This window comes from Triturus cristatus, chromosome 4_1, assembly GCF_964204655.1.
Source record: "Triturus cristatus chromosome 4_1, aTriCri1.1, whole genome shotgun sequence".
Classification (NCBI taxonomy): Eukaryota; Metazoa; Chordata; class Amphibia; order Caudata; family Salamandridae; genus Triturus; species Triturus cristatus.
The window spans coordinates 1,208,842,392-1,208,863,218 of NC_140585.1; the positions used below are offsets into that span (position 1 = coordinate 1,208,842,392).

Genomic DNA, 20,827 nt, shown 5'->3' on the forward strand with positions numbered 1-20,827 from the left:
ATGCTATCTCTTCCTTCGCTTTAATACGAATAATTTTCACAGCAGCTTTATTCAAACAACATGAAACAACTACATTTCCCAAAAATCCAGGGAAAGGAAAAACAACAGTCACTAATAGTCCTTTCACAGTGTCTATGGCTCTCATCCCATAAATCTCAACCGTCTCTCTTGCACTTCCTCTTTCTTCGCTGGAGGAACTCTCCCTTGTTTACGCATCGTGTTTCAAATTATCATTCCCTGAAAAAAAAAACACTGATCAGCCAAAGAATACAAATCCTGCAAAAGCATATCCAATCAACAGTACATCATGAAAAAGATCATGTAAATCACCGTACTGAACAAACATGAAGGCACAGTTCTTGGTAAAGCATGAAGATAAATCAATTCAACACCATCAAATGACCTTTAAATCAGACTGAAAAGATTACTTACGACCATACAGGGGGGGAATCCGCAACCCGTGAGTTGGCGGAGAAGGGATAATCCTCGCCTCCGTGTCCTTAATAGAATTGAAACTTACCTACTCATGGGCTAGGCAAATTTCTATTCTATGTCAGGACCGGAGGCGAGGATTATGCTCCTTTAAAGCTTATCAATAATCACCTGAGCCACATTCAGCACTGGCTTAAAATAGAACCTTTTAAATGTAGAATCCGATGACCAATCTGCGGCGCTCATCAGGTCTTCTAACCGAGCGCCTAGGGTAAATGCCTTCGAAGCCATAGCCCCCTGTGCTGAATGGGCACCAAAAGCTCTTGTGTTGATGCCCGCCTCTTGCATCACCCACCGCACCCAGCGGGCTATAGTGGGAGAAGAAACTGCCTTGAACGGTTTTTTAAGGGCTATCAGGAGTTGTCGTTCACCTGGAGGGCGGACTTCCTCCGTAGCCTCCTCATAGGCTTTAAGGCATTGAACCACACAGAGCTTTGGAGATTCCCTGAAAGCAGGGTAAGAGATTGTGCGAGTACTGGACTTAGTACGTCTACTCACCGTGAAGGTAACCCCATCAGGGGAAAAAACTCTTGCCGTGATATCGAGGGCTCGGACGTCAGAAACCCTTTTTGCAGGACACTAGACATAGCAACATCGCCAGCTTAGCCGACAACTCCTTCCTTGAAAGGAAGCGGTTGGGTTGCCAGGACAGAAACAGGTTCAACACCTGGTTCTCGTCCCAAAGGGCTGAGTAGCGGGGTTCAGGAGGCAACGACAAACAAATGTCCCTGAGAAGCTTGCAAACAAAAGGATGTTCCCCCAAGGGCGCTCCATCCACCGGAGCGTGCCCTGCTGAAATAGCGGACTGAACCGTGTTCACGGACCTATAAGCCAAACCTTTTTTAGCGAGGCCAGACAAATAATTAAGAACGTGGGTCAAATCTGCGACCACGAGATCCACTTCCCGTCGCAAACACCAACATACCCAGCGCGTCTAAGCTGATTTGTACCTTCTGGACATGCTATCTGCCTAGGCTCTGGAGAGTAGGAGCTCAGCGTGTTCCGAAAGGCCCGGCAGTCTCCATCGCTGCCTGTAATCTGCCAAGCCATAAGCTGAAGGGATCCGTCCTCCACCACCCGGTGAGGGACACCCTCCGGACTCGTGAGTAGGAGGGGAGTCTGGGGGAGTTGGATTGGAGAATCCCAAGAAAGTTCCAGTAGAACCGGAAACCAAACTTGCGGCGTTACCAGAACCACTGAGGCCCTTTGCCTGCGAACCAGGGCTGCCGCCCGAGTGATCGTGGAGAACAGGGGAAACGCATACCCGCTCTCCTGGTTCCAATCTTGAGTGAACGCATCCGTCGCCACAGATAGTGGGTCTGGTCTCCAACTGAAAAACCGCGGGAGCTGATGATCGAGACGGCATGCAAGGAGGTCGATGGAGAACGGTCCCCACCGCTCCTGCAGACGGAGAAAAATCTCCGGATCCAGCTTCCACACACTGGTGTCCCGCAAGTATCGGGAGTGCCAGTCCGCAACTAAATTGGCCCGACCTAGGAGGTATTCTGCCATCACCGAGATCTGATTGGCCAAGCAAAACTCCCAGAACTCCTTGGCCAGATTCGCCAAGGCTTTGGACCGAGTGCCACCCAGGTGATTGATATACCGGACCGCCGACACATTGTCCATTTTCAGGAGCAGTGAAGTTTGGACCCGGTCCTTGGTCCAGCAACGGACTGCGAAAGAGCCCGCCAGCAACTCCAAACAATTGATGTGAAGTCGCTGCTCTAAAGGAGACCAACTGCCGCCGGTGGAGAAATCCCCGCACCGCGCTCCCCAGCCTGAACGGCTGGCATCCGACTCTATCCCCAAGTCGGGAACGGAACCGAAGATAGCTCTCCCGTTCCAGGCCTCCATGTACGCTAGCCACCACTCCAATTTGTCTTTCACGGCCTCTGTCAGGGGCACCACCTGCGAATACGTCAGACCTCTTCGCAGATGATGCGCCTTCAAACGCTGAAAGGCCCGGTAGTGTAATGGACCCGGGAATATTGCCTGGATGGAAGCCGAAAGCAGGCCCACCAGACGCGCAATCTGCCGCAGCGAGGTCCTCTGCTTGGCTAGAGTGTGGCGGATCTCGTGACGGATCTTCACCACTTTCCTGGAGGGCAGGCTGAGTGACGCCGAGACGGAGTCTATAGCGAAACCTAGGAAAACCGCTTTCTGCGTCGGGATCAGGAGCGACTTCTGTTCGTTAATCACAAACCCCAAGTCCTGAAGCAAAGACACTGCCAGCTGCAGATGGGAGCGCAACTGTACTGGGCATTGGGCTAAGATGAGAATATCGTCTAAGTAGACGATCAAGCAGACTCCGTGTGCCCTCAAGTATTCCACTGTCGGTTTGAGAACCTTGGTAAAGCACCATGGGGCCGACGATAGACCGAACAGGAGACACACAAATTCGTAGGCCAGACCGCACCAAAGAAACTGGAGAAATCGCCTGTGCGGTGCGAATATGGGTACTACTAGGTACGCATCCTTCAGGTCCAGACGCACCATCCAATCGAGGGGCCGGAGAACATCTTGGAGCAGATGAATGCCCTCCATTTTGAAGTGTCTGTACACCAGCCACTCGTTGAACTCCCGGAGGTTGATCACCGGTCTCCGCCCCCCATTGGACTTGTCCACCAGGAAGATGTTGCTGAGGAAACCCCCAGGATGAACGTCCGTACGGCAGACCGCTCCCTTGCGGAATAAAGCCCCCACTTCCTCGTCTATCATGATCGCGTCGGAAGAGGAGAAAACTATGGTTCGAGGCCTGTCGGCCTGCGAGGGGAACCATAAAACTCTATCTGGAACCCCCGCACAGTCTGTAGAACCCAAGCGTCCCTTGTAAGCGCCTCCCAAGCGGGGAAGAACTGCGCCAGCCTGCCGCCAACTTGCAACATCGCCACGGGCAAAACACTCCCCGTTGGGGTTCCCGTTATTGTCGCCTTTGTATCCGCCGCGGCCCCGGAAGCGTTGTCCTCTGGTCGGGTAAAAGTTGGTGAAACGCTGGTCCGTTTGGTACTGTCCACGTCCAGAGCCTTGCCCCCTGCCCTGGGGGTTTTGGGTCTGAAAGCTGCCGTCCGGACGGCCCCTGCTCCGACCGGCCCCACGGAAAACCCGAGGATGAAAAACCCTTTTCATGCTCGCCTGCGCTTTATCCAGGGAAGTAAACGTGGCGACAAACTTGCCCAGTTCCTCGACGAAAGGCTCGGCAAAAACAAACCCCCTTGCGCGACCGCTCCTGCCTCCGAGCACGCCAAGTCGCCTAACTTAGGGTCGACTTTGGTCAAGAGCAACCTACGCCTCTCAGTCGAGAGGGCGCAATTCGCGTTGCCAATAAAACAAATTGCACGTTGCGTCCACGCGGACAGGACTTGCGGGTCAATCAAGGAGCCCGAGCTACGGGCCTCCTCCGCCCTGTCCAGGATTTTCGGCATTGGACCAATGGCATCCAACAGCTTGTCCTGACAAGCGCGCCAGGAGCGATCAATCCCTTTCTTAGGGTCCTTTATAAACTTCGCCAGGAAAGTAGCCATTTTACCCTCAATATCTGGGGTCAGGGCTACTTTCCCCCCCAACGTAGGGCGAGGGCACTCCGCTCGCAATCTACTCCGGGCCTCGTTTTCCAAGGGCTTCCTAAGTCTAGACGCTACATATTGGGCCGCTTTTTCACCAGGGACCCACTCCGCCGAGCGGCAATGGATGATATCATCTGGATCTAACATATCCGAAATACCTGCCTTCGGCCGTTCCGTAGAGCCAGACGGCCGCCAAGACCTTGAGGAAGCGGCCTCATCGTCCGACCCATCGGGGGAATCTCCTGCCTGCGTCTGAGGGGAAGCCGATCGCGGGTCAGGGTCCGATGGCGTTGGTACTTGGGGTAATTCATTAGGCGTAGTGCGGTCTAAAAAGGCCTGCTTAAGGCGTGCAAACGCATCCTTGTCCACCCCAGCCTCACACTTTTTCTTGGGGGGAGGAGGTCCTTCATTGTCATTCGGGTTTCCCACTGACTCTCCGCCCGGCGCCGAAGGACCAACCGGGGTCTGACCTACTCTTGCGCACAACTGCTCAATCTTATCGACTAGGCGCTGTTCCATAGGGGTCATCATCTCGTTGACCGCCCTATAGATGGAATCATCTACCGCAGCGTAAAAATCGTCGTCCCATTGTAGGTAGGACAAAGAATCCTCCTCCTCATAATACTCTTGCGCCATGTTCACAGGTCGCTCTTTTACTGAAGCAACAAAACCTGGAGGAGCAAGCACGCAGAGCGTGAAGATTAGGGCTGAGGGTCTCTCAGGAAATGTGTGGGGCCAGAGGCACAAATTTTATCGGGTGAACCACCCTCGGACGCCAACACCCACAACTATGACAGGGTTCAAGCTGCCTGCCAGGCGTCCACAACAAGGCCTTAGGCCAAACAGTACCTACCCCACCATACAGAGTATGCAGAATCACTCACGGTGCACCGCACCACTACCGACCCGAAAAACGGGCGTTTTGTAAAGTTTGCAGGGGATAATACAGACCCAGGAGCCCTGGGCGATACAGGCAGCAAAGCAGCGCGGACAGTACCAGCCTAGCGGAGCGCGCGACAATACTCTATGATTAAGCGCGCTCCGCGGCTGGCAAGTCACGGCAGCGTCCCGCAGCGCCCTCTAGTGGCGGCGAGCCGCACCGCGGTCGCGAGTCAAAACAGGGGAAACGAACCGCGTAAGGAGCGCAGAGCGTTCCCGCGGCCACCAGGGAATCTGGAAAGAAAACGCGCATTAAAGTATCGGGTGTTCGTTTCAAGCACAGACCCCCAATCAACCGTTCCACCAAGCAATCGGTAAGGGGAAGAAAAGCACTTAACTCTAGCTGCTGAGCAGAGAAGAAAGAGGAAGTGCAAGAGAGACGGCTGAGATTTATGGGATGAGAGCCATGGACACTGTGAAAGGACTATTAGTGACTGATATTTTTCTTTTCCCTGGATTTTTGGGAAATGTAGTTGTTTCATGTTGTTTGAATAAGGCTGCTGTGAAAATTATTCGTATTAAAGCGAAGGAAGAGATAGCATAATCCTCGCCTCCGGTCCTGACATAGAATTACCAAAAAGAATACAATTGAGAAATGTCATGCCCTGTCTCATGGGAAACAGGCAAACCTGGGAACATCTGGGAGACTAGCAAGTTGAAATTGGTTTAGCCAATCAGAACACTTTCTACCCCTAAATTGTTGTACATTGACCTAAAAGTAAGAAGGAAAAGGGTATAAAAAGTCCATGATCTGGCAGAAGGGGGTTCGTTCGTTCGCTCCTTCTTGGGTTGATTCATTGGGACTGCGCCGAGCTGAAGGAGATTTTCTGGTTTACCTGGGTTTTCTTTGAATACAAGAGGACGATTCCATCTGAAGAGTTTTGATTATTGCTGTGGGTTGACGGGTTCTTCTGGAGATTGTCGCAGAAACTGGAATAATATTCGGGGTGGTCGGAAGGTCGTCGATATCCAAAATTCGGTATATATAAATGTTATGTAAACTTTTATGCTAAAGATCAAAAGATTGGAGGTCTCTTAAATAGATGAATTATTTGAACTACAATCCTGAATAAGCAAATGCAGAGTGAACTAAATTAGATAAACAAAAATTGGATTAATAAGAAATGAGTTTGTGATTCTTTAATAAGGTATTGCAAGTTAAACGAATGTTTCCGAAGCTTTAATTGTGTTTTAGCTGGTTCTAAATCACCATCAACCAGTCCAACTAATTGGTCCATCGACCAAGTGGTGGAGTGCCTTGATGTCAAAGTTATGATTCTATAGGTACAGATATATATAATGTATATAGTGTAAAGGAATTACTCCCAATAGGTAACAAGGTACCCCCACATGTCCAGCGCTTCTTTCCCTCCTGTGCACAGATGCGAGTAAGACGTATGAGTGTTGGTGTTATGGGCCCCACCAATGAATGAAGGTATGAATGAGTAAATGTGATGACGAGTCTGTGACATAGGGAGGATATGTAAATTTGCCCTTTTCCGCTGGAGCACTGTCTTTCATGAATTATAGGCCAGCAGCTAAGCAGATGTACAGCATGGGAAACTAAAAAACAGGATGACATTACTTTAAATAATGTCAACATACATTTATGGTATAATGATAGTATTATCCAGTGGCGGTATTATTAATATTTGGCAGCTTAAATAGCTAATACACAACAGACATCATAGTATGAGTGTGCGTCTATCAGTTAAATAAATATGGAAATGTACAGTTTTACAACTTCATTTATATGCAAAACACTAAATAAATTTGGATAAATACAGATAAAAAGGCCCAAAAATAAATATGGATAAATGCAGATGGAAATGTTAAAAAAAAATATACCATAAAACCAGGAGGCTTACTTATAACGCTGCAGGGAAAAACAGCCCTTCTTAACTTTACACGATTCCCATAGTGCAGTGCAGGGTTGGAGTGGGATTTAAAATCGGCCTGGGTACGCTAAAAAAAAGTGGCCCACATTGGCATATTGCCTTTCCACAAAACACTTCTTCGGCGAAGTTTTATAAAAAGAAGGGGGGGTGAGGTCTCTGACTGAGGCACGTTTTCTTAACTGTACTTATATAAAACAAAAGGTGCATGGATTAGTTCACACTGGTGAAACACACCTGAAAACAAGTGAGGCCACTTTTGCTCAGGCCCCCTGGCCCTGCTCAATCTTCAAACATTAATGGGCTGGCCCAGCGAGAGAAAGGGAGTGACAACTCTGCCCCGTTGATAAAAGGGAGGTAATGGACGCCCATCTGCCTCCAGAAAAGCCGCTCAGGCACCCACTGAGCTGCTGGTGGCATCCGAACAACAGAGACACAGCCCCAATTGGGCCTCCAAGGGTGCCCACAAAAGCAGCCCACAGCTGGAACTCGAATACCAGACCGTCAGCCATTGCCCGCCTTACCAATCCGACCCTGGTGCGATGACTTTGATAAAAACTCTACCAATGAGGCTCAGAAATGTCCAATGGCATACTAAGTGAAAAGCCATATCCTCTTTGAGAGCTCATTATATAAGAAAAATGGGTAGGGTCACCTCTGGTAACAGCTGCTGACTAGCATAACAAGAAGCAGAGAAAGAGAACCGGTTATATTGTCCAAAGCAAGATTCAGGTGTTCTCGTTATAACTTTGACTAGATACCTGTAACACTGACCGAGATTAATAGTGACTCTCTGTTCAATACTTTCTGTAACTATTTGACTGCACTACATAGCAAGCGCAGTAAGCAGTGTTAACATTGAGAACTGGTGCCATTCATTATAAAGAACAACAAATCTGCTATTTTAATTAGCAAGGACATAGCCCTCCAACATTGCATAAAAATTGAAAGGCATGATTGAATAGGATTTAAAGCAATTAAAAAGTGCCTTATTATTATTACAGAGAGTTATATTTAAATCCTGAAATGGTTAAAGCGAATCTGGGATATGATTTCATTTTTAAAGTGTAGTGACTGCACAAAGAAACAAGACCAAAACATAACTGCATTTATGAGACCCTGCCGACTGCAACAATTTCTCAAGTATGGGCACTGGCCTGCGATACATGAAAGATTCTGCTTACATTATTTTACGCGTTCATCCTTTTCAATTCTATTATCAATTGAATCAAAATGCAGCATTCATGCAATATGTAAATAAAATATTAAATCAGTATTTTATCATAGACTGCATGTGCCTGAACTACTGAAGCACAACAAGGTGCAAGCATTTTCAGATATCTGCTCATATAACACAAATTCACTAGAATTCGTTTTTTCAAAGTTATTAATTAATTAGCTGAAGTCAGGGGCTGCTTAAAAAGTGCAACCCTTGAAACTGGTGGAGCTCGGAGATGCCAAGATCGCTTACGAGCTGCGCACACCTCTAATTTGCCGCACCCGCACACACAAATTGCACCTGCAATACCACTAACCACTTCGTAGATTGATTGGAAGTTTACTTCAGGACTATGCCGCTTTGGGCCCACGTTTCATTTAATTGATCGTGCCACTATTCGCCATGTTCCTGTAAGACTGGCAGTCCCACAGAGGAAAAAGACGTTAGCCTTGCCTTTGACTTTAACTATGCTCTGCAAATATGGACTCTATATGTAAGGCGTGCACACAGCGTAGCTCTGGTCTGACTCCCTTCATTGGCTACCATTTTGCTCCTAACACCAGTGCCCATGCAACAGGAATATGCACTAAAGCTACTCACGCGCTGACGTAATGCATGACATGCAGTCAGCCACTGGGCCCCTCCACTAAGTTTGAGGTCTTTGTTAAAAGAGGAGCTAACTGGAAAATAAATAGGAGCCCAAGTCGTTTGGTCCCTCCACTTCGGCCGCTGCTCATATCACTATGCATCACTCTGCTTATGTGGCAGCCTTTGATGGCTCCTTGAAGCAGTCTCCAGTACCTGCCTCCAGCGGCTCTGCCTCTTCGGTGGTGAGCACTAGACCGGAAGAGCAAAGTAGCAGCAATATTATCGGTCCGCACAAGTGTTCCCTCATCGCCTACAAGTCCGTTACTATCGCCATTCGACACGTTGGGGGCGCAGCACGTGCTACATACAGGTTCCGCGCTTCCGCGAGAGCGTAGAACCACTTTAATTATTGGAATGAGCCGGGTAGGTTCAACAAGTAATAGGTAAAATTGTGGCGACCATATTGGTGCTTTGCGATAAGCGAAATCTCTGCATACTTAGTAAAGAAACACTCGTTTTTTTATTTTAAATATACCGAGGCGTATTCATTTAAATTTATGTACGTAATGACAAACAAAACATGCTCTTGTTTAATTTACAAAGGCCCAACCACTGGAAGGTTATTTGGAGTAAACTGGCCTTTTAGCCATCTCTCTACAGGTACGGCATCTGTTCTGCCGTGTACGTTTTCTGCACATCAGAAGCTATTTCCACTGAGTCGGCGTGTAACGTAGCCTTTCCCTCTCAACTTCCAGACAGTATCGGCGACCGATGGCAGTACACACATTCTTCTGATTTTAGTAACAGCGTTTGCTCTGGCAGACTAACCAACTAATCGATGACTGCTAAATCAATTCTGGTGAGCCTGTATACCCCATTTTTATTAATATATATACTGAGATTATTGGTTTTAGTGGGACCAGAATTCGCACTGCCTTATTGTCTTCAGTTTAGTTGAACTTCCGCGCCCTTGAAGATGCAGAGATGATCGCCGTCGTAGCCGTACAGGCGCCACCTGGAGGCAGGCAGGCGGCACCGCGCCTCGCAGAGTCCCAACACTACGTAACGCGGACTCCTCGGCACGTACTTCAAGCTCTGAGGGAGGCTGCGGAACGCGATTCCAGACCGCTTTCGCGACCGAAAGTCTGTCTCCTCGACTAAAAGAAAGAGGGAAGGAAAGGACAGAAAAAGCGGTGGAAGTTCAAGACAAAGGAGACTGGAATCACATAACTATACAAGAGAACACCGCAGAGAGAAAAAAAAGACACCTAAAGGGTGATAATCAGAGGGATGTCAAAGATAAGTAGGTCAACCGAAAGAGAAAAAAACCCTGGAAAAGTAAAGAAAGGAGGAAAGAAACAAACCACGGATAAGCACTTATAGGAAAATGACGTAGCAGATATCGGAACATGCACCCAGTCGGGTATAAGAGGTGAGCCATGGCGTGGACGCAAAAGATGGTGGGCAACACGCATGCATGACAGGGCCAACTAACACGTCATTGCACTCAGTGGTCGAAGTGGGCGGGATCGGCAGGGCACGGCGTGCCCCTACTTTTTAAATTTATTAGAATCCGTTCCCCTACTTTTTTATTTAAAAAATGCATCCCAGGATGGTAGAAATAGTCAAGGTATAGATAAGGCTCGGCTGTTTGGGGCCATTCGGAAACGGTAGGGTGTTTTCCTTCTTGCACATGGAAGACAAAGACAGTGTCCACCTCTCTTGCTCCGCTGCTGTCAGCTGCCCCCCCATTACTTCCTCTTATTCCCTCTCTTTCTGTCTCTCCTCCTCACTTGCTGAATGAAAACATTGACTTCAAGAAAGGGCTTTTACCCTGTCCTTCCTTCATAGTGACCACACCGTCATCCGCTTCAGTCAACACGCATACACAGACGTCACCCAAAGATTACACTGACACTTTATTTGTGGGTGAAGAACTGCTGCAGGTTTATTTCATACAACACAGTATGATAATAAAATTGGGTTATCTTACGGGCGATCCAGGGCAGGCAGCCCCTTGCTGCTCCGCCCGCCTGGTGAGCCAGCACACACGGTGGGTCGATGCCCGGCAGTGTGGCACATAATTATTTACAGATCATCCACTGGGTCACGTGATCTGTCTCCTACTCCCGCCCCTTCCGACAGGGGCGGAGCGTGTTGTGGCACACCCCCGGTTGGTCAGGCCCCCCAACCGCCCGAAGGACTAACGGGGCGCCGTCGCGGTCTTCCCAGAACCCCCTTCGGCTCGTGGACCTTGGCTCGGGCACCCTTACTGTGCCGGACAGGGGTACCCTTACTGTACCGCCTGTCGCAGAGGTACCCTTACTGTACCCGTCTGCATCCAGATCGCCCTGTAACTCCGCCTGCAACGCAAAAAGAAAACATTAAAACATTCCAATAACGCGCTGTGCCTGACACGTGGGGTAAGTGGAAAGGGTGGGATAACGCGTGTCCAGGCTGGAGCGGCGCGCAGGGAACAGAGGAGGAACTGGGCGAGAGGGCCTCCTAAGTAGAGGGGCAAGCCGCGCCCCCCCGCCCCCAACAGCCCGCCTCCAGCTCCACACTATAGGGGGTCATAACCCTAGTGGGCGTAGCCTCGCGCGCGAGGCAGCAAGGGGGGAAGGCTCCGACGGGCGGCCACTAGAGTGCTGCCCTGCTGATGTCCCACTGCTTGGGACGCGGGCAGCGGCATAGTGACCACACCGTCATCCGCTTCAGTCAACACGCATACACAGACGTCACCCAAAGATTACACTGACACTTTATTTGTGGGTGAAGAACTGCTGCAGGTTTATTTCATACAACACAGTATGATAATAAAATTGGGTTATCTTACGGGCGATCCAGGGCAGGCAGCCCCTTGCTGCTCCGCCCGCCTGGTGAGCCAGCACACACGGTGGGTCGATGCCCGGCAGTGTGGCACATAATTATTTACAGATCATCCACTGGGTCACGTGATCTGTCTCCTACTCCCGCCCCTTCCGACAGGGGCGGAGCGTGTTGTGGCACACCCCCGGTTGGTCAGGCCCCCCAACCGCCCAAAGGACTAACGGGGCGCCGTCGCGGTCTTCCCAGAACCCCCTTCGGCTCGTGGACCTTGGCTCGGGCACCCTTACTGTGCCGGACAGGGGTACCCTTACTGTACCGCCTGTCGCAGAGGTACCCTTACTGTACCCGTCTGCATCCAGATCGCCCTGTAACTCCGCCACAGCTCTGGGGAGGCTACCGTCGCTGCCAGAGCCCCCCTTCCTCCCTTCGCTGTTTATAGGTGCCCGCCCCTGCGAGCCAGCTTTTAGTGGGCTAAATAATGGGTCCTGTCCTGTAACCGTAAATATACGGCATTAAGTTGCAACATTAGTCTGAAGCCCAGGGCAGACTAACAACGAATGACTCTTGGCCCCAATGCCGCTCAGCTTAGGCGTGACTGGAGTTACTAGCCTTCTTAGCGATGCCACTGCAGATCTTCCTACGTAATTATGGGAAGATCTAGCACCTACATATGCTGCGGGGATTGCATGATTTCTTTAGCAGGACAGAAGATTTTTACGTAACTGCTAAATGGACGTATTCTTCTTTCATGACTCCGGATAAAGCCAATATGACTGACTGAGCTGCCGAAGGTACATCGCTCAGCTCGAGGACCCAAATTCGTGAACGTTTCCCCCCTCCCTGGCTCCAAGAAAGGCTGGGCGAGAAGAGTAACACCTAAATCTGATTCTCGGGCTGGAAAATATGGCATCGGTAACAAGGCATTGGTGAAATAGGCGCTTATGGACCTGCAATCCCATTAAGATTTTTCAATTGGCCAAATTAGGTGCCACCTGGCACGGAATTGTGTTCCCAACAGCTACAGCACCATAAGCAGGGTGAAGGTAACGTGTGATTTAACCACTTCACCTACGTATATAAACACAAGCTGACATCACGGTTACCTAAATTTGCTTCCTTTCACATCGTATTAGTCTATTGTTTACTACAAACTGGCCCCTATCTTAGCAACATCTCCTCGTTTTAGCCTCTCAGCTTGCAAATTAAGTTACCTTAAATTGGACGATAGGGTCTTATACTAGTCCCGCTGTTATCCCACTCTTTTCTTACTCTCCACTGGGACAGCGTATCCAATTACTTGCTTGTTGAATAGCAGCTAGCTTTGGACTCTATTGCTGCTGAAAGGAGTTAATATCTTTGCCTACAGTCCTTGTTATACCGGTGTTGCTGTGCTATAGGTAAGTCGTGGCACCGACATCGTGGCTTGAAAACGAAACTTCTCATTTCTATCAAATAATTTGTTGTGAGCCCCAGTTATGATTTCGTTCCTAACCCATAATTTGCAGTGTCTCTATCTTGCCAGCACCTCGGTCACGTCCTCCTTAAATCATGACAATACATCTGGCTTTTCCGCTAGCCTTGCCCATTAACCTGTCAAATGTCAGTGGAGAGCAGCACATCTCTGGTCATGCTTATTTCAGAAGGTGATAAGCCCTTTTCATCACTAGAAAGTTTAAGTGCAATATTCGAGGGGTATGGTCGCTCTCAGCTCTCTCAATTATTACCATGTAGATGAGGGCATGCCATTCCCGGGTGTCTGGTTGAAGTATGCACAGGTAATTGACACACATTCTGTGGTGTCTGGGTGAAGTATGCACAGGGCATTGCCACTCTCCCACGTGCAGTGCTGTGAACCGTTTGAAGTAGTTCATCAGATTCAGCCAACCACCCCCTAGGTGGAGGCTTGCACTCCCAAACTTCTGCTCGTGGAAAACCCGGCCACACCTTCAGTTCAGGGAATTTTAGTAATTCACGACACTGACAACCTCAGGGGCCAAATACTGCGCTGTGTAAATGCGGCCCAATACCACCATGAACAATTAGCTTGGAGGGATGGGTGTTAACCTAGGCTGGCTGAAGGCAAAACCTTTGCCAATCACTCCTGGCAAGATGTGCCACCGCAGGTAGAATAAAGAGTTATCCAGCCCTCCTGCCTTCCTTTCCCAGTTCGACACAGTTCGAAGAAGAATGCCCCTTCCAGAAAGGTCACGGCCTTATCCCTGAAGCTTATCCATCCAGCATTCTACCGGAAATCTAGAGCAGTGCCTTGTAAAGCTTTTTTTTTTTTTTTTTTTTTTGGTGTTCCACAATTATTTGTGGTTGATATGCTCTCCCTCAGTCTGAACAAATCATAGCTCATCGTACGCCTGCCTAATACCTAGGGCTGTCTGGCTTAATGCTTACGCCTTGAATAGCCCCACCAAATGAAGCCTTGAAATGAACTTAACTTGGCTTTCTCAACCATCCTTTTAGAGCTTGGAACGCCCCCCGTGCTTACTAAATACCTTTGCCATTTGTACTCCTGCTACCACGATAACACATATATATATATATATATATATATATATATACACATATATATCCATCCCCTCCCTTGTCCTGTTGCCCCACTCGGGACACACAAGGTTCGTCACTTCGTGAGAAATGACTTTACGGATGGTTTGCATGACTCCAACCCAGACCCTCCGCTTGTCTTAAAACAGCTCAGGCTGCTGACTGTCCTGTATAGACTAGGCTGAACATTACACCAGCTGTTTCCGAATAGCAAGGCTAAAGATGAAAGGCAGCAGCATCTCCTGACCTAAGCGTGGAACTCACAATAATGAATCAGTATTCCGAAACCAGACATTTAACCAATACCCGCTCTCATGTGACTATCTTATCCACCATCAGCCAGGCCTACTACCTTAATAAAATCGCGAGTGGCTGGCAAGGGGTGCGTTCGCAATATCAAAGACATGCATGTTCAACATGCAGACAGGAATCGAAGGAAAGCTTGGGGGCGATAGTGTGAATACTGAAGGTGGCATCTGGTTCACGGCTTTCAGGAATGAAAACAGCCTTCAAGGTCAATTTTTTAAGTGTATGGTAGTGCTGCACGACCAGCAAGGTATCGAGTGTTTGCGCGCTTTACCTGCGCACCAACTAACGCTACACCAGGGACACACTCTTTTCTTATTAGGCACGGGGAGATTAAGTGATTTTCCCAGAATCACTGCATATTGATAAGGCGCTGAGACTTCTCTCTTCGTATGCAAATCTACAGTTGTCTTGAGGCATCACACCAGAGGTGTTTGACTGCATTTCCTACGTAATGAAAACACGCTTATATATGATTAGATATTATGGGTTTTCCAAGCGCCACCTGTGTTTAAAACACATCTAGAGTAAGTGAACTTATTTGAGAAGCGGCATTTGTTGTAGGAGTTGTGACAGTCTGAAATTTAGAAAGTAAATATGTCCCCCCATTTCCAAACACGATAAAATATATGTTAAGGGGTTCACACGGAAGGAATTACGAATAAATACGGGTGGATTTATTATACTATATGCTCAAGGCCAATATGTTCATTGACCTCCCCTGGTTCTTACCCTTTTTGATATCTGGCTTGACAGTGCATTTTTCTTATGACATTATAGCTACAAATGCTTTAAAATTCGAAATGGGATAGAATGTGGGTTCCCCAGAGCAGCGTTACTCACATCATGTTACTGGCTGCTTGGTGGATTATTCCACCTCCAAGTGAATGCTTTCATTGAAAGTATCAGGGACTACTTAACATCTCCAAAGTACCGTATATCCTCACACTCTTGTTTTCCCCATAGATGCATCAACTAGAGTGACCAATCGTTATTGCTTTATTTTCTCTGCCTTTACGTTTTGTAGTTAGGATACAAACTGAATGCTCGCCAGGCATATCGGCTGTGCCATTGGTTGCTTAAGTTTGTATTATTGTTAGGGTCAGTCTGGTACTTTGGTGTTTATGTGTGATTTTATTTATTCTAAACATAATAATCGGTTTACATGAAGGTCAAATGCCTTACAATGTAACTACTCATATTTATCAATGTAGGAAGTTTCATGATAGATGGTAGCTATCAAGGCTGCCAGAACACTAAAACGTCTAGCACATCCGTTGCTGCACGTAGGACCCAGGTTCCTTGTTCTGTGAATGCAAGCACCGACTGTGAGGCCCCCACCCCCTCACCGGCTTAAGGCCACGGGGCTGCCGGCGAGACGGTGTGCAGACCACTGGGCACAACAAACGAGACAAACTGCCCTCGTGTAGCGGCGCCACGCACAAACACGACACCACACCTGTAAAGCGTGAACAATCACCCGTCAGGGCCACCAGGCGCCGATTCGCAGCCGGCTCCGGGGAAAAGCGAGACCTATTGCCTTGCAAATGCCAGCCCGTGTTAGGCAGGGGCAGATAGGGTGATTTGCAGGATCACAGGATGCTCCGCGTCATTCCCGAGACTCTTTCCCATTCCCAGCGCTAGGATGAGCGTTCGAGCGCACTGTTGACTATCAGGGCTTTCAGATATATCCTGCAAGTAACAAAGGATGCCTCTTTTGAACCTACGAACCTGCTGACCTATTTAAATCATACGCCCTCTGCAATCCGTTCTGCACACGTTCTCTGCAGCAGGCACACCACTCTCCGCACTAGCCACACTGAAGCACAGTGGCCCGCGGCGAAAGCAGGCATCATCGGCGCACAACGACCGAAACCGCTGCGCACCCATACAGCGCGAACTCGACCCGAAGGCAGCGGAGCGCTTCACATGAGCACAGAATCAAAAGAAGCGGAGGCGACCCCGAGACTCGAACTCCGGCACCCAGCCCCAGTCGGCAGGCTAGCCGGAGCTCCACATCCCCTCCCCGATTCATACACGGGCCCGACCACCATGTGTAGAGCGCGACTCCGCCGAACCGCCCTGGGACGCACCAACGCTAGAACCCAGGGATTCACATCGGCCCGTGACAACATCACACACCGCTGGCAATCGCGTTCAAAACAACCACAATTGTAAGGGGCGAAGCGAAAGAGCAGGAAGAGGCATGAAAGTAACCAACAGGCTTCCTCTGTAGTTTTTCCTCAACAGTATACCATTAACAAACAATGCACATTTTGCTGCGTGCTGGCCAAGCGAGAAATATAAACACAATGAACATTATGAAATGGCTGCCATATTTTTAAAGGTGGAACGAGGCATAGCTGAGGCCTAGTTTAGGCTAAGCAAAAAACACATTAAAGCACAACATAACGATTTCGTTTCAGTTGCAATCGTTTCCTGTTGTTTCACGTATATAATTCAAATGTGGTTTAACGTCCAAATATAAACACAATGAACATTATGAAATGGCTGCCATATTTTTTTTTTTTTTTTTTTTTTTTAGATGATATAAGCAACTTTGTGAAGTACAAGAGAATCACACTGAACTCCAAAACTTATAGTCATCAAGTAAAAGCAGACAACAAATCATGTGAAGCGAAGAACCAATCAAAAAGAATAACATCAGTATTATTAAACATTTTCCCTGCGAGACTGTGAGCTAGCACACGGAACTGCCAAGAATTCCGAAAATCTGCAACTGCGCAACCGGAAACCCACGGCGGCTATGCACATCGATCTCTTCTTGGCCAAGCGAAACTCCCCCTCACGCCAGAAGAGAAACTACAACCACTAAACTTGCGGCTTCAAAAGCATCACGTAGCCACAGTATATTGCGTGGCACACGGACCCAATCGGGGCAGAATCTTTTCCGTAGGCACGGGGAGATAGAATGCTGTTCCCGGAGCCAATAGCCCAACCATCGGATTTAGAACAGTGGTGTAGCTCCATGCGATGCCCCAGCCAGCGCATAGCCAGGGAAAAAACCTCGTGTTTGTAATCAGGAAGGTGCTAGTACTGGGCACTAGTACTTGTTTGGGGACTGCAGCGGAAGTTATAGAACTGTGCACGCGCCTCAGGGGTGTCTGCGTATTTGGGGGAGCCGTGTGTGCGTATGCTAGTACCGCGCACTGGTATCAGCAGAACCTGTTTTAATGGGCCCGCAACATGCGTGTGTGACGTGTACTCGAGTTGGGCACGCGTGTTGGGTGAGTCTTCGTCCTACTTGGCAGCAGTGTGTGCGAGCGCGCGAAATAGTACTGTGCACGACACGCATGTCCGTAGTGTCCACGCGGTCTGACTTGAATCGTGCATCCCTCAAATGACACCTCCCTTAATCCTCGGTTGAATGCGAGGAGCGCTGCACGGCATCCTCGGTGCGTTGCCGCCACCGGAGAAGACCCAATACTTCCGGCATGTTCCAATCCGACGTGGGCAGCAAAGACGCGCGCGGACCGGCAGTGCGTGTACTGCACGACTGGAGGGGATCCAGGGGGGGGTAACAATTTGCGCGCGCAGCGGAGGGCCGCGGACTCGACCCGAAGGTATTGGCGCCCTTACATGAGCGCCTTAAAACCGGGGCAAATGTTTGCATATTAATAAGTCGCGAACCTGACCAGGATGTATTGGAGCGCTTACATGTGTACCGTAAAGCGGGGGCAAACGCTTGCATATTACCCAGCCCCCGGGGCTTGGAGGCGCAGACCCGGCATCCCCGTCGCAGTCCGGCCAGGCAAACGGCTCCGCGAAAACTAACAGCTTCCGGGGAGCTGCATGTCCGACAAACCGAGGTACAAAAGGCTGTGACCAACCATCCCGCATAAACATGCTAGACAGACCACACCTGAAATAAGCAAATACATGCTCCACCAAATTCGTAATCTGACACTCTGCCAACAATTAATCAGGAGCCCCATCTACCGCAGTGTAGACGCGAGCCCCAACAACCAGGCCCCTTTCTCGCTCCATGCAGCCCTCACCCCACATTCCAGTATCCGCAAGGGCCAAACCCGCGACCGCATATCACTCCACATCCGTATGCACCCGTGCTCCCGACGGGACTGCGAGTCACCTTGCATATCCCGCTCAACGGCCTCCGGACACCAGACTGGGGATCCAATCGACCGGACTAAATGATGCGGAACCGCGACCAACACGCACACAACTCCAAAAATGGACACCATTTCGGCCTGAAAGCAATGTCTATACCGCATGTCCAGCCGGACACCCATAGAATACCTGGGACCCTGCGCACACTGCCTCCTGTCCCCCAACTACGTAGGCATGACTGCCCTGCCTCAGGCCCCTCCCAGCATCATACAAACACTTGGCGCCCTTAGCACGCTACCCTTACCGCTCAGCATACCTCTCGCTCCCCACCGGCCTGCCCCCAAGCCACGCCAGGAGGCCGTGCCCAACCCGGCTGCTCCCACGCCACACAGCCAGGGGGTTTGGGGACACCAACGAGTCGAGGGCCCAGATCCCCGCGAGCATGAACCAGCAAGGCACTCACCGGTTCAAGAAAACCCGACGCCAGACCAGGACGAAGCAAACGGCGTCAGGGCAGCGGGAGAAGAGGAACGCGTGTCCAGGCTGGAGCGGCGCGCAGGGAACAGAGGAGGAACTGGGCGAGAGGGCCTCCTAAGTAGAGGGGCAAGCCGCGCCCCCCCGCCCCCAACAGCCCGCCTCCAGCTCCACACTATAGGGGGTCATAACCCTAGTGAGCGTAGCCTCGCGCGCGAGGCAGCAAGGGGGGAAGGCTCCGACGGGCGGCCACTAGAGTGCTGCCCTGCTGATGTCCCACTGCTTGGGACGCGGGCAGCGGCATTCGTTCCCCGGTAAATTGGATCCAAAAAAGAAAAACGCTTTTGCTGGAAATATCTTTTTCTGACATTTTTCTATTTCAGTGTGCAGCCATGGCACAGAGAAGAAAAAAAATGGTTCGAAATACGAAAAATATATAAACTATATAAAGTAAAACAGAGTGGTTATAGAGTGGCCAGATTATTTTCATTCACATCCAAACAAATTAGCTCAATTTTACTGAGTTTGCCAGTGAAACACTGTTTGCGTTTTTCGCCTTCCCTTGAACAGCATTGTTTTTTCCGGGTGGGGAGGTGCACCATTCCTGGAGGTACTGTAATCCCTGGTTTATTCGTGGAGTGGAAAACATTTAATGTGATCCTTATCAGCTGTTTTCCTTATTTTAGTTTATGAATTGTGAGCAGGGGATGTGTTCAGGGATGTGATCTATTTAAACCATACTGCTTACATTTTGTAAGGAAAAGGATATATGCAATGGATTTAGAAACAAGTCTTTTCCAGGCCCCTGTAGCCATGTCCTTAACTTTTCAGGCAAAACACTCATTGATTTTTGAATAATGAGTCTAAAAGCGTTAAGGTAACCATGTTGTTCCTGCTTACATTTCACATGCTTTACTTAATCTTGCATTCCCTATGAGTATTTGCTTTTTCCAGGATGTTGTTATTTTTTTTTTTATCTAGCAGCATATTACTCTGGTCTAGGGCATCATTTGAATTGAGTTGCATCCAGGTTTAAATAGCAGGGCACAATTGGGTTGTAAGTGAAGACAGTGCAAGTTTCTCTCAGTGGGGCAGTATGGTGTTCAGGGGGGTAGAGGATGTGGAACTATGGCCGAAGCTGCCAAATTTGGAACTGGGGAACAGGGGTGTGAAATTTAATAAAATATCTACTTGTCCATGGGGCAGGTTGCTTCATAAATCTACTTATCCTGTAACAAAATCTACTTGTTCCTTTTGTGCCATGTAATGCGGCAACAAATTACGCAGCAATCTTATTATATACGAGTTCTGATATATTTTATTTATTTTTAGAGTTTTCTATAGTGCTGACCAGACCTAGAGTGCTTTACAATGAGGGCACAGTACGAATAAAACAATTAGCAAAATATTGCATACATAAAATCAGCATATTTTACAAAGTACGGAGGGTCGCAGGCGTGAGAGTATTTCTGAGCAGCGAGGGTGTCAGAGGGATAGAAGAGGCAAGTTTAACGGTGTAGACTTGGAATTTACAGGAGGAATTTGCACATAAGGAATGATTTTGCTTCTATTTTGAACAGAGTAGAGGAGATTTTTTTGATGTATGGAGGAAGCGAGTTCCATATTCTTGGTGCTGCTCCCGAGAATGCTCTGTCAGAGTTTTATTTCTTGTTGAAGCGAGAGGGTTTCAGGAGTAAATTATCGGCGCTCCTAGAATGTCCGATTCCTCTAGATAAGGTACGTTTTTGGGATAGGTACTGGGGATTATTGTGGTGAAGTGCTTTGTGAGTGATGCATGCCATTTTTAGGTGGATTCCAGCTTCATAACGGAACCAGTTGAGTGCTTTCAGGTGTGGCGGTATGTGGTCAAATTTCCT

At 48.9% G+C, this 20,827-nt stretch overlaps 1 protein-coding gene across 1 annotated transcript in view; it reads right to left on the bottom strand.

Moving 5' to 3' along the window:
- Window positions 1-9,006, bottom strand: part of TMPRSS12 (transmembrane serine protease 12) — a 319,835-nt gene extending 310,829 nt beyond the window's left edge. Inside the window, exon 1 of the mRNA XM_085654544.1 lies at window positions 8,913-9,006. Coding sequence (XP_085510670.1) covers window positions 8,913-9,006 — 94 coding nt within the window. The remainder of the gene's footprint in view (window positions 1-8,912) is intronic.
- Between the last annotated feature and the right edge of the window lie 11,821 nt (window positions 9,007-20,827).